Source organism: Ranitomeya imitator, chromosome 3 (genome assembly GCF_032444005.1).
Source record: "Ranitomeya imitator isolate aRanImi1 chromosome 3, aRanImi1.pri, whole genome shotgun sequence".
In the NCBI taxonomy this organism is placed as follows: domain Eukaryota; kingdom Metazoa; phylum Chordata; class Amphibia; order Anura; family Dendrobatidae; genus Ranitomeya; species Ranitomeya imitator.
Window position 1 is genome coordinate 245209198 of NC_091284.1, and position 13090 is coordinate 245222287.

The window sequence follows — 13090 nt, forward strand, 5'->3', positions numbered from 1 at the left end:
GATAATGGCCACCAACACAATTACCTGTGGATGATGTGAGAACCGTCTCCTGGAAGCGCCCAACGCGCGTTTCGGCGTCTGCCTTATTTATTTATATTTGTGATCTATTTATCATCATGTAGTCACCTCAAAACATTGTAAGAATCCGTTTCCGTCTTCTGGTGTAGTGCCCTTCTTTTTTGGTATCCTCCCCCCCCCCCACTTGGTGTATCCTATTCTTAATAAACATTATTATTTAATCAGACACATTTGGGCATGAGTTTGGTTTGTTTTGTTCTTCTTTATTGCTTATAAATTGACGAGTTGTCCGTTATTTTGTCCATATTGGCATACATAGTAGGATTGACTGTGGAATTTCTGTTTTTTGTGATACATTTCTTGGACTGATTTATTCTCTATGTATACCCTGCCGTGAGAATTAGGCCGGCTTCACACTCAGCGTATGAAAATACGGTCCGTATATTACGGCCGTAATACGCTGAAAAGTCCCGAAAATAGTGGTCCGTAGCTCCTCCGTAGGCAGGGTGTGTCAGCGTTTTTTGCGCATGGCATCCTCCGTATGTAATCCGTATGGCATCCGTACTGCGTGGTTTTCTCGCAGGCTTGCAAAACCAAAATTAAAGGGTTAAATGGCGGAAAAAATTGGCGTGGGCTCCCGCACAATTTTCTCCGCCAGAGTAGTAAAGCCAGTGACTGAGGGCAGATATTAATAGCCTGGAGAGGGTCCACGGTTATTGGCCCCCCCCTGGCTAAAAACACCTGCCCCCAGCCACCCCAGAAAAGGCACATCTGGAAGATGCGCCTATTCTGGCACTTGGCCACTCTCTTCCCATTCCCGTGTAGCGGTGGGATATGGGGTAATGAAGGGTTAATGCCACCTTGCTATTGTAAGGTGACATTAAGCCTAATTAATAATGGAGAGGCGTCAATTATGACACCTATCTATTATTAATCCAATTGTCGTAAAGGGTTAAATAAAACACAAACACATTATTTAAAATTATTTTAATGAAATAAAAACAATGGTTGTTGGAGTATTTTATTCTACGCCCAATCCAGTCACTGAAGACCCTCGTTCTGTAAGTAAAAAAACATAATAAACCAACAATATCCTTACCCTCCGCAGATCTGTAACGTCCAACGATGTAAATCCTTCTGAAGGGGTTAAAACATTTTGCAGCAAGGAGTTCCGCTAATGCAGGCTGCTCCTTGCTGCAAAACCCCGGGGAATGAGGCTAAATATAGATCAATGATCTATATTTAGCTTCATTTGCGGTGAGGCGCCCTCTGCTGGATGTTCATAGATCGTGGGAACTTTCCTAGAAAGCCTGGGAGCTGCGGAGGGTAAGGATATTGTTGGTTTATTATGTTTTTTTAGTGCCAGAATAGGCGCATCTTCCAGATGTGCCTTTTCTGGGGTGGCTGGGGGCAGATATTTTTAGCCAGGGGGGGCCAATAACCGTGGACCCTCTCCAGGCTATTAATATCTGCCCTCAGTCACTGGCTTTACTACTCTGGCGGAGAAAATTGCGCGGGAGCCCACGCCAATTTTTTCCGCCATTTAACCCTTTATTTTAAGAGCTAGAATGGCCAAATTTTGCAGATACACACTACTGACATTAGTAGTGTGGAATCTGCAAAAAAAATGGAGAGAAGACATGGTTTACTGCATGTAAACCATGTCTCAAATCATGTCGTGTTTAGGAAGGAGAAAGAAAAAGCCGGTAATTGAATTACCGGCTTTCAAGCTGTATAGCGCTGGAATAAATATTAATATATATACATATATGTGTCTCACTGACATATATATATATATATATATATACACCTATTCTATGTGTACACATTTATTCTACCTATTGGACTGTAAGCTGTCAGTGTGATTTTACTGTACACCGCACTGAATTACCGGCTTTTCTCTCTAACAGCGCTGCGTATTTCTCGCAAGTCACACTGCTTGTCCGTGTGTAATCCGTATTTTCCTGGCTTCCATAGACTTTCATTGGCGTATTTCTTGCGCAGTACGATGACAAACGCAGCATGCTGCGATTTTGTACGGTCGTAGAAAGCCGTATAATACTGATCAGTAAAATACGGCAGATAGGAGCAGGGGCATAGAGAATAATTGTGCCGTATTTTTTGCGAGTTTTACGGACGTAGTTTCTGCGCTCTTACGTCCGTAAAACTAGCAAGTGTGAAGCCGGCCTTAGTGTTAAATAGTATATCCAGAACATCGAGAGCTTATCATTACTTGTGCAGGGATAAATGTCACAATGGTGGAATAATGGACATTACGGTGCACATTGTAGGGCTAGTGCTCAGAGTAGTGTCACACAGATGGGTAATGCACACATTGATGTCACGTTTTAGAAATAAGACGCAAAGTAATGTCAACATAGTGGGGTAATGCACACAGCTATGTCACATTTTAGGGATAACATACAAAGTAATACCACAGTGATAAGATAATGCACACAGTGATGCTACATCTCAGGGATACCTCACGGTAAAGTCACAAAACTGGGATATTGCACACAGATGTCACAACACTGAAATAAGATTGATTGTCCTCAGTTATAGAAACAAAATACTAATCTTATAATTATGATAACTCTTAATTGCTAACAGTAGCAGGATGCCGCACACACAGATGTCACAATATTAAGATAACACACAGATGTCACAAAGTAATGCCAGCCGAGTAGGACAACACACAGACTGATGGCACAGTAGTGGGATATTGCACACAGAGGAGTCATATTTTAGAGATAATACACATAATTTCACAATTGTCAGATAACGCTCACACAGTGATGTCACACTTGGGCATTATTACGGCCGGTCATATACATGTTCTGCCAGAGCAGCCGACTATACACACAATTGTACGATGCCCCATAGGGCTGAGCTTAGTGAGGCTCTTCATTGGGTTTCAGTACAAAACCTTGAATGTGAAAGTTCTCACCTCCTTTCAAGCGGTGGTTGCTGGGCTCCATATACCGGCTGGATACTGCGGAAACACAATCAGAATGTACAGGTGTGAGAACTATAATAGCACAGGAAGGCCGAACACCTCTACCACAGGGCTGGTCCCTCCATCTTACTGACAGCTGAAGAGTTACTGGCAGGGCTGGTCCCTCCATCTTACTGACAGCTGAGGAGTTACTGACAGGGCTGGTCCATTCATCTTACTGACAGGAGTTACTGACAGGGCTGGTCCCTCCATCTTACTGACAGGAGGAGTTACTGACAGGGCTGGTTCCTCCATCTTACTGACAGGAGGAGTTACTGACAGGGCTGGTCCCTCCATCTTACTGACAGCTGAGGAGTTACTGACAGGGCTGGTTCCTCCATCTTACTGACAGCTGAGGAGTCACTGACAGGGCTGGTCCCTCCATCTTACTGACAGGAGGAGTTACTGACAGGGCTGGTCCCTCCATCTTACTGACAGGAGGAGTTACAGACTGGGCTGGTCCCTCCATCTTACAGACAGGAGGAGTCACTGACAGGGCTGGTCCCTCCATCTTACTGACAGGAGGAGTTACTGACAGGGCTGGTCCCTCCATCTTACTGACAGGAGGAGTTACAGACTGGGCTGGTCCCTCCATCTTACAGACAGGAGGAGTCACTGACAGGGTTGGTCCCTCCATCTTACTGACAAGAGGAGTTACTGACAGGGCTGGTCCCTCCATCATACTGACAGGGCTGGACCCTCCATCTTACTGACATGAGGAGTTACTGACAGGGCTGGTGCCTCCATCTTACTGACAGGAGTTACTAAGAGGGCTGGTCCTCCTTCATACTGACAGGAGGAGTCACTGACAGGGCTGGTCCCTCCATCTTACTGACAGGAGGAGTTACTGACAGGGCTGGTCCCTCCATCTTACTGACAGGGCTGGACCCTCCATCTTACTGACAGGAGGAGTTACTGACAGGGCTGGTGCCTCCATCTTACTGACAGGAGTTACTAAGAGGGCTGGTCCCTCCATCATACTGACAGGAGGAGTCACTGACAGGGCTTGTCCCTCCATCTTACTGACAGGAGCGGTTACTGACAGGGCTGGTCCTTTCATCTTACTGACAGGAGGAGTTACTGACAGGGCTGGTCCCTCCATCTTACTGACAGGGCTGGACCCTCCATTTTACTGACAGGAGGAGTTACTGACAGGGCTGGTGCCTCCATCTTACTGACAGGAGTTACTAAGAGGGCTGGTCCCTCCATCATACTGACAGGAGGAGTCACTGACAGGGCTGGTCCCTCCATCTTACTGACAGGAGGGGTTACTGACAGGGCTGGTCCCTCCATCTTACTGACAGGAGGGGTTACTGACAGGGCTGGTCCCTTCATCTTACTGACAGGAGGGGTTACTGACAGGGCTGGTCCCGCCATCTTACTGACAGGAGGAGTTACTGACAGGGCTGGTCCCTCCATCATACTGACAGGGCTGGACCCTCCATCTTACTGACAGGAGGAGTTACTGACAGGGCTGGTGCCTCCATCTTACTGACAGGAGTTACTAAGAGGGCTGGCCCTCCATCATACTGACAGGAGGAGTCACTGACAGGGCTGGTCCCTCCATCTTACTGACAGGAGGAGTTACTGACAGGGTTGGTGCCTCCATCTTACTGACAGGAGGAGTCACTGACAGGGCTGGTCCCTCCATCATACTGACAGGGCTGGACCCTCCATCTTACTGACAGGAGGAGTTACTGACAGGGCTGGTGCCTCCATCTTACTGACAGGAGTTACTAAGAGGGCTGGCCCTCCATCATACTGACAGGAGGAGTTACTGACAGGGCTGGTCCCTCCATCTTACTGACAGGAGGAGTTACTGACAGGGCTGATGCCTCCATCTTACTGACAGGGCTGGTTCCTCAATCTTACTGATAGGAGGAGTTATTGACAGGACTGATCCACCCTACTGACAGGAGGAGTTACTGACAGGGCTGGTTCCTCCATCTTACTGACAGGAGGAGTTACTGACAGGGCTGGTCCATTCATCTTACTGACAGGAGGAGTCACTGACAGGGCTGGTCCCTCCATCTTACTGACAGGAGGAGTTACTGACAGGGCTGGTCCATTCATCTTACTGACAGGAGTTACTGACAGGGCTGGTCCCTCCATCTTACTGACAGGAGGAGTTACTGACAGGGCTGGTTCCTCCATCTTACTGACAGGAGGAGTTACTGACAGGGCTGGTCCCTCCATCTTACTGACAGCTGAGGAGTTACTGACAGGGCTGGTTCCTCCATCTTACTGACAGCTGAGGAGTCACTGACAGGGCTGGTCCCTCCATCTTACTGACAGGAGGAGTTACTGACAGGGCTGGTCCCTCCATCTTACTGATAGGAGGAGTTACTGACAGGGCTGGTCCCTCCATCTTACTGACAGGAGGAGTTACTGACAGGGCTGGTCCCTCCATCTTACTGACAGGAGTTTCTGACAGGAAAAGTTACTGACCGGGCTGTTCCCTCCATCTTACTGACAGGAGGCGTTACTGACAGGGCTGATGCCTCCACCTTACTGACAGGAGGAGTTACTGACAGGGCTGGTCCCTCCATCTTACTGACAGGAGGAGTCACTGACATGGCTGGTCCCTCCATCTTACTGATAGGAGGAGTTACTGACAGGGCTGGTCCCTCCATCTTACTGACAGGAGGAGTTACTGACAGGGCTGGTCCCTCCATCTTACTGACAGGAGTTTCTGACAGGAGGAGTTACTGACCGGGCTGTTCCCTCCATCTTACTGACAGGAGGCGTTACTGACAGGGCTGATGCCTCCACTATACTGACAGGAGGAGTTACTGACAGGGCTGGTCCCTCCATCTTACTGACAGGAGGAGTTACTGACAGGGCTGGTCCCTCCATCTTACTGACAGGAGGAGTTACTGACAGGGCTGATGCCTCCATCTTACTGACAGGAGGAATTATTGAAAGGGCTGGTCACTCCATCTTACTGACAGGAGGAGTTACTGACAGGGCTGGTCCCTCCAACTTACTGACAGGAGGAGTTACTGACAGGACTGATCCATCAACCTTACTGACAGGAGGATTACTGAAAGGGCTGGTCCCTCCATCTTACTGACAGGAGGAGTTACTGACAGGGCTGGTCCCTCCATCTTACTGACAGGAGTTACTGACAGGGCTGGTCTCTCCATCTTACTGACAGGAGGAGTTACTGACAGGGCTGGTCCCTCTATCCTCCTGACAGGAGGAGTTACTGAGAGGGCTGGTCATTCCATCTTACTGACAGGAGTCACTGACAGGGCTGATCCCTCCTTCTTACTGACAGGAGGAGTTACTGACAGGGTTGGTGCCTCCATCTTACTGACAGGAGGAGTTACTGACAGGGTTGGTCCCTCCATCTTACTGACAAGAGGAGTTACTGACAGGGCTGGTCCCTCCATCATACTGACAGGGCTGGACCCTCCATCTTAGGCTATATTCACATTTTGTAAACATATTACCCAAACCCATACCCTCAAACTCGGGGGGGGCAACACTCTGGTTATCACAATAAGTGGTTCCAATTTAGGCGGATTATTGAAAAACATTGGTCTGTGTTGCAAACTGATCCGGTCTTAAAACAAATTTTGCCTTTAAAACCTTCTATTGTGGCTAAGAGATCCAGGAACATCCAGGACATATTAGTACACAGTCATTACGTGCCAATCAGGAAGAATAAAGGACCAAGCCACGATCTCATTGGATTTTTTCCTTGTGGTAGATGCAAGGCCTGTGCCAACTGTGTCAAAGCCAAAACATTTTCTAACTTTGATGGGTCAAGAGTTTATGAAATTAGAACATTTCTCTCGTGTGGATCTAAGGGAGTGATATATCACTCGACCTGTCCATGCGGTAAGATCTATATAGGTCTCACGACGAGAGAACTTAAGATACGTGTCCGTGAGCATTGTTTAGACATTATAAAGGCTAAAACAGTAAATGACATTACTAGTCTTAAAACACTCCCAAGGCACTATATGAAATTTCATAATTGTGACCCAAGCCTGATGAAGGTAAAGGCTATTGATACTGTAAACATGGGCCCAAGAGGAGGCGATTTGGCCAAGAAATTGGCTCAAGTCGAAAGCAGATGGATCTACCGTCTGGGGACCCTGGCACCTCAGGGCCTCAACGAGAATTTGGGCTTTGGGGCCTTTTTGTGACTTGCATTTTCTCAGTGTCGTTATTATTCATGGTTTCACTTCGGTCATTTTTAACATTTAGTTTGTGTGTCTTTTGAGGTTGTTTTTAGTGTTTTTATTGGTTTTTAATTCTATTTTCTTTTTCATAGAGTCTTTCCATCCTATCATGTGGTGTGTGTCCAAGGATTTATCATCTGATTTTTTGTCCTGTGATTGAGGACAGCCAATCTTGGCCTCATCTCATCTCATATGGACCATTGTGGAGTGTTATGTAACCAAGCTGTGGATACTGACGACATGGAATACTTATAATTGCCTGCATCAATTCCCATCAGTGGACAAATAGCGCTGAGCCATGGTTTTTCAGCCCTGGCTCGACCTCTTCTGCCAGAGATGGATATGTTGACATCGGGATTCTTCAGTCACCAAGCATGATTAAGACTTTGTGCATTATTATTCTGAATGAAATACCTGCATGGTTCATATGCTCTGAATGCTCCTACTACAAAAATATGGACTTGAGGGGCCTCTTCAATATATTTAAATTAAGCGCTAAGGGATGAATATATTTGTTTGACCATGCAGTGTTATATATAGCTATAGTCTCTTCTCAAATTTTGTTCTACAATCGATTAATAACAGAGTTTGTGTATCTAGTGTATTCACAGTAATGAGTTTGTCAGGCTTTATTTAAGAGAGACTGGTTTTGGCTGTTGTTAATACTTTCTCTATCCCTCATACATGCATTGTTCATACTTAGTATTTGTAATTTCATCAATTATCTTTTTTTAAAATAACACATATATTTTTCACACTTAGATATTGGTGGTTTGATATTTTATTTTTTGAGGCTCCTGTGGCCATTACGGTGGCGACTGTGATTTAATTTATTAGTTACATTTCTATTTGTATGAGTTTGTTATTTCACTAGAATATGTTGTTTATAATTGGTAGTTTTGCACTTGGTATTCTACTTTTAGTATACTTACCTGATCGGAGGCTAAGTGTATAGCTGGGTATCTCTACCTGCAGGGGAGCTCCCAGCCGTCTCTTGCCATCCGTGGTGGTTGTTTTTTCACTGGCAATTTTTTTTTTTTTTTTTTTTTTTTTTTTTATTTATTTATTTATTTAAATTATTCATTCATAATTTTTGACGATATTTGTATAAGGTTAGTAAATAAATTTATGAATGTAGTAGGTCCACATGCCTCTAGTCCCTGTGGATTATTTAGGTCTTCCAGTGTGGTTGAATCATTTTTTAGCGGTCCATTTATTTGTGCACGGTAATGGGTCTAATAGTTTTGTGAGTACTATACATATGAGATACAATATTCTGATTTCGGTTCCTTTCTTTACAGTAGGAATAAGGCTTTGTCAGCCCTTGTTGTTCAAGTTGTCTGCTGACTCTTATATAGGTCTGACCTGTATGTATAAGGTTACCAATTTTATCTAAACATGGCTGAAACGGGCTCATCCTTGTTTGCCGTTGGGGTTAAGTAACGTATAATTAATGTACCCACTCTGTACGTTCCGCACCGCTATGGGTCTGCCAATTCTAGTATTACCATGTTTAATGCGGTATTCACTGCCGATAACAAGTGCTATCTATCTACAGGTGTGGGTGTAAATAAAGTTGCAGCCAGCCTGATATTGTCATTTTGGACACACTAATGAGTAGGTTGCGATGAGTGAATATCACTACTATGAGGGAGCGTCAGTGTTTTGAATTACGGAGAGAATCCAGCAAGGTTTATACTTACCCACGTAATTCGGCTATTGTGGTTACCATGGAGATATGAACAGACATAGAGTAGACCTGCTGGTGTTACTCCGTATGGATATATAGCCCGTCTGATGTTGTTACTTTTAATTATACTCGGTGCAGCTCGCCTGTTGTTACCATCTTCGTGTGGATATACAGGCGGTTTGCGGGGAGCTGTTAGCATGATCAGCTGTTAGCGTTGTGGTTCGGGTTGCCGTGACAACTTGGCGGCGCTCATACTTACCACGTAACCTCGCGTCCTAGTGTTACTATAGAGATGTGTGGGGAGGTAGTGAGAAGTCGGGACCGCCTCTTCATGAATGTGATTGGTCAAGGGTTGGTTAAAGGCTCTGTGATGCCTCTGTATAGACACGCCCCCAGGAGGAAGCTGTCGCGAAACGCGCGTCGGGGTTCTGACAAGGAATAGCGTGCCACGCGGCTGCTAGCAAGGATCACCAATCTTTAGGGTAATATGCATTTGACTGAGATAGTTTTTGACTCTATGTGCACTCTCTATTATGGTTAGCAATATGTGCCTTTAGTGAGGATTATGTGTTAGAGGATACGGCATGCATTTGTTGGTGAGCACGTACACATTGGATTGTTTGTTTAATTGATTCGTATGGCTCAGTGTCCGGCTCACCATTCATAGTTACATTTGGTCTTTGCATTGCCTTACAAATGGTATTCTCGGTAACAGCAACACTGATTCATTGTAGGAGGGTATATAAGCGGGTTTGATATTGATCTGGACTAATTTTTGGTCTAGTTTAATTCACATCTGTTTGTATTCTGCTTACTTTTTGCCATATAGGAACTGTATTTGTTTATGATATAGTGCCTTGTCTGAGAGAACACGTTTCTCCAGAACTATTACAATATATCTAAATTTTTGTATTGGTGATCCCGCTTGAACAATTGTTGTTTATAACGCTTACCTGTCAGTTATTTGGTTCAGAGGTATTGTTGGATTTTAAATATATGTGTATTTATGTGTTTTCAATAAAGTTATAACTTTTTACAAAAAAGAGCATTAACACTTTTTTCCAGCGCACGGTTTAATAACCGTTTATGTTGGTTGATATGTTGATATATTCACATTTTGCGGATTTTGCTGCGTATCCGCAGCGGATTTGGCCGCTGCGGATCTGCAGCAGTTTCCCATGAGTTTACAGAACAATGTAAACCTATGGGAAACAAAAAACGCAGTGCACATGCTGCGGAAAAAACCGCGCGGAAACGCTGCGGATTACATTCCGCAGCATGTCACTTCTTTTCTGCGGATTTTCACCTGCTCCAATAGAAAACTGCAGATGAAAATCCGCAGAAGAAAACGCAGTAAAAACCGCGATAAATCCGCAGTAAAAACCGCAACGGGTTTTCACTGCGGATTTTGGAATTCCACTGCGGAAAAATCCGCAGTGGAATCTGCAAAGTGTGCACATAGCCTTACTGACAGGAGGGGTCACTGACAGGGCTGGTGCCTCCATCTTACTGACAGGGCTGGACCCTCCATCTTACTGACAAGAGGAGTTACTGACAGGGCTGGTGCCTCCATCATACTGACAGGAGGAGTTACTGACAGGGCTGGTGCCTCCATCTTACTGACAAGAGGAGTTACTGACAGGGCTGGACCCTCCATCTTACTGACAAGAGGAGTTACTGACAGGGCTGGTGCCTCCATCTTACTGACAAGAGGAGTTACTGACAGGGCTGGACCCTCCATCTTACTGACAAGAGGAGTTACTGACAGGGCTGGTGCCTCCATCTTACTGACAGGAGGGGTTACTGACAGGGCTGGTCCCTTCATCTTACTGACAGGAGGAGTTACTGACAGGGCTGGTCCCTCCATCTTACTGACAGGGCTGGTCCCTCCATCTTACTAACAGGAGGGGTCACTGACAGGGCTGGTCCCTTCATCTTACTGACAGGAGGGGTCACTGACAGGGCTGGTCCCTCCATCTTACTGACAGGGCTGGTCCCTCCATCTTACTGACAGGAGGGGTTACTGACAGGGCTGGTCCCTCCATCTTACTGACAGGGCTGGTCCCTCCATCTTACTGACAGGAGGAGTTACTGACAGGGCTGGTCCCTCCATCTTACTGACAGGAGGAGTTACTGACAGGGCTGGTCCCTCCATCTTACTGACAGGAGGAGTTACTGACAGGGCTGGTCCCTCCATCTTACTGACAGGAGGAGTTACTGACAGGGCTGGTCTCTCCATCTTACTGACAGGAGGAGTTACTGACAGGGCTGGTCCCTTCATCTTACTGACAGGGCTAGTCCCTCCATCTTACTGACAGGAGGAGTCACTGACTGACGGGCTGTCCTCAGGTAGTTCCTCCTGTCAGTCCACCACTCATGAGAGGCAGTGACAGCCCCCACCATGTGATGCTCCTGGACCTGTCAGACCTTCTATTCATATAGCAGGTGGGCAGGTTCTCCTCAGCCGGCTGATACCAGAGAGCAATAGAACCCAATGGTGATGACACCTGACCAGTGCCCCTCTGCAGCTGGCATCGTGCACCATTTATTGTGCCCCCTCACGTCTACCAACCTGCCTGGTAGTTTTGCACTTCTCTTCCAGAACTGCCGCCTGTTCTCTGACATCCCGGCGGCCTTGTCAGATTCCCCCTGTTAGAAACTCTCATCCACTTCCACCACAGCAGCCTGGTTAATTCAGCAGCGCCTTCCAGACGCAGCCAATCAGCAGTGGCGATGCTGCGAGGTCACTTCCAACAAGAAGGGCAGCGGCTAGTCCCTATCCTCTACTAGGACCTTGATGACGTCCGGGTCACATGACCGTGATGCCAGCACACCACGTGACCGCGCAGATTCCGCAGAAAGTACTGACTGCGAGTGTAATAAGCGGGAACCATGGAGACGGAGGAGGCAGTGCGCGGTGCTTGTGAAGACCCCCAGACTGTGGGGCCCCATCAGTGTGTGTAGGGTGGTGTCTGTAATGGAGGGGCTCCAGCTTTCTAATTGGAATGATTTCTGGCTTTTTTTAGTTATTGCTCAAGTTTTCCATGGCGTCCACATCACAGAGTGCACGAGGGTATTTTTAGATACATTTTTGTACAGCCCCCAAAATTTAGCAAAATTCTTTTTTTTTTTTATAACTTGAATTTTTATTATTGCTTTTCATACCATGAGAACATGACCCCTAGCGCCGATTGTGCAGTCCTGATAGAATGACTTTGTCCGCCGTGCTGGGCCCGCGCCTCCGCTGTAAGGAGTGCGGGGCGGCGTGACCGTAACGGAGCGCTGCTGACAGAATCATCGGGAGATACAACAAAAGCCACAAATGAGGCCAATCGTCGGGTCCTCCGCACACTTATGTACTTACAGGCAAAGTCCGATTCTGTGCAAACTGAGCAATCGGTGCTATGTGTGAAGTTATGAGATATGAAACGTGATATATAAATGTGAATGTTATTAATGGCTAAAAAATAAATGCACAAAGAGGCAAGGCTTCCTCCAGCTAACCAATCATTAATTGTGAAATGGCAGACTTCACGTATCGGGACCGAAGTCTTGAGGAAGGCTATGTGCCCACGTTGCGGATTTTTCCACTCAGTTTTTGAAAAATCCGCAAGTAAAACACTACAGAGATGAGTAGATCAGAGTTGATACATGGAGGTTCATGATTTCTCTGCACACAGCACTGTCTATAAGGACGTCCTCTATACAGTAACGCCATTCTAGCTGTCTCACTACAGAGATGAGTAGATCAGAGTTCCTCCACTGAGGCTCATGATTTCTCTGCACACAGCACTGTCTATAAGGACGTCCTCTATACAGTAACGCCATTCTAGCTGTCTCACTACAGAGATGAGTAGATCAGAGTTGATACATGGAGGTTCATGATTTCTCTGCACACAGCACTGTCTATAAGGACGTCCTCTATACAGTAACGCCATTCTAGCTGTCTCACTACAGAGATGAGTAGATCAGAGTTGATACATGGAGGTTCATGATTTCTCTGCACACAGCACTGTCTATAAGGACGTCCTCTATACAGTAACGCCATTCTAGCTGTCTCACTACAGAGATGAGTAGATCAGAGTTGATACATGGAGGTTCATGATTTCTCTGCACACAGCACTGTCTATAAGGACGTCCTCTATACAGTAACGCCATTCTAGCTGTCTCACTACAGAGATGAGTAGATCAGAG

At 46.2% G+C, this 13090-nt stretch overlaps 1 protein-coding gene across 1 annotated transcript in view; it reads right to left on the bottom strand.

Moving 5' to 3' along the window:
• TBC1D22B (TBC1 domain family member 22B) overlaps positions 1–11702 on the bottom strand; it is a 67525-nt gene extending 55823 nt beyond the window's left edge. The window contains exons 1-2 of the mRNA XM_069756311.1: positions 11469–11702; positions 2966–3010 (exon numbers count right to left, since the gene is read on the bottom strand). Coding sequence (XP_069612412.1) covers positions 2966–3010; positions 11469–11521 — 98 coding nt within the window. The 5' untranslated portion in view covers positions 11522–11702. The remainder of the gene's footprint in view (positions 1–2965; positions 3011–11468) is intronic.
• Between the last annotated feature and the right edge of the window lie 1388 nt (positions 11703–13090).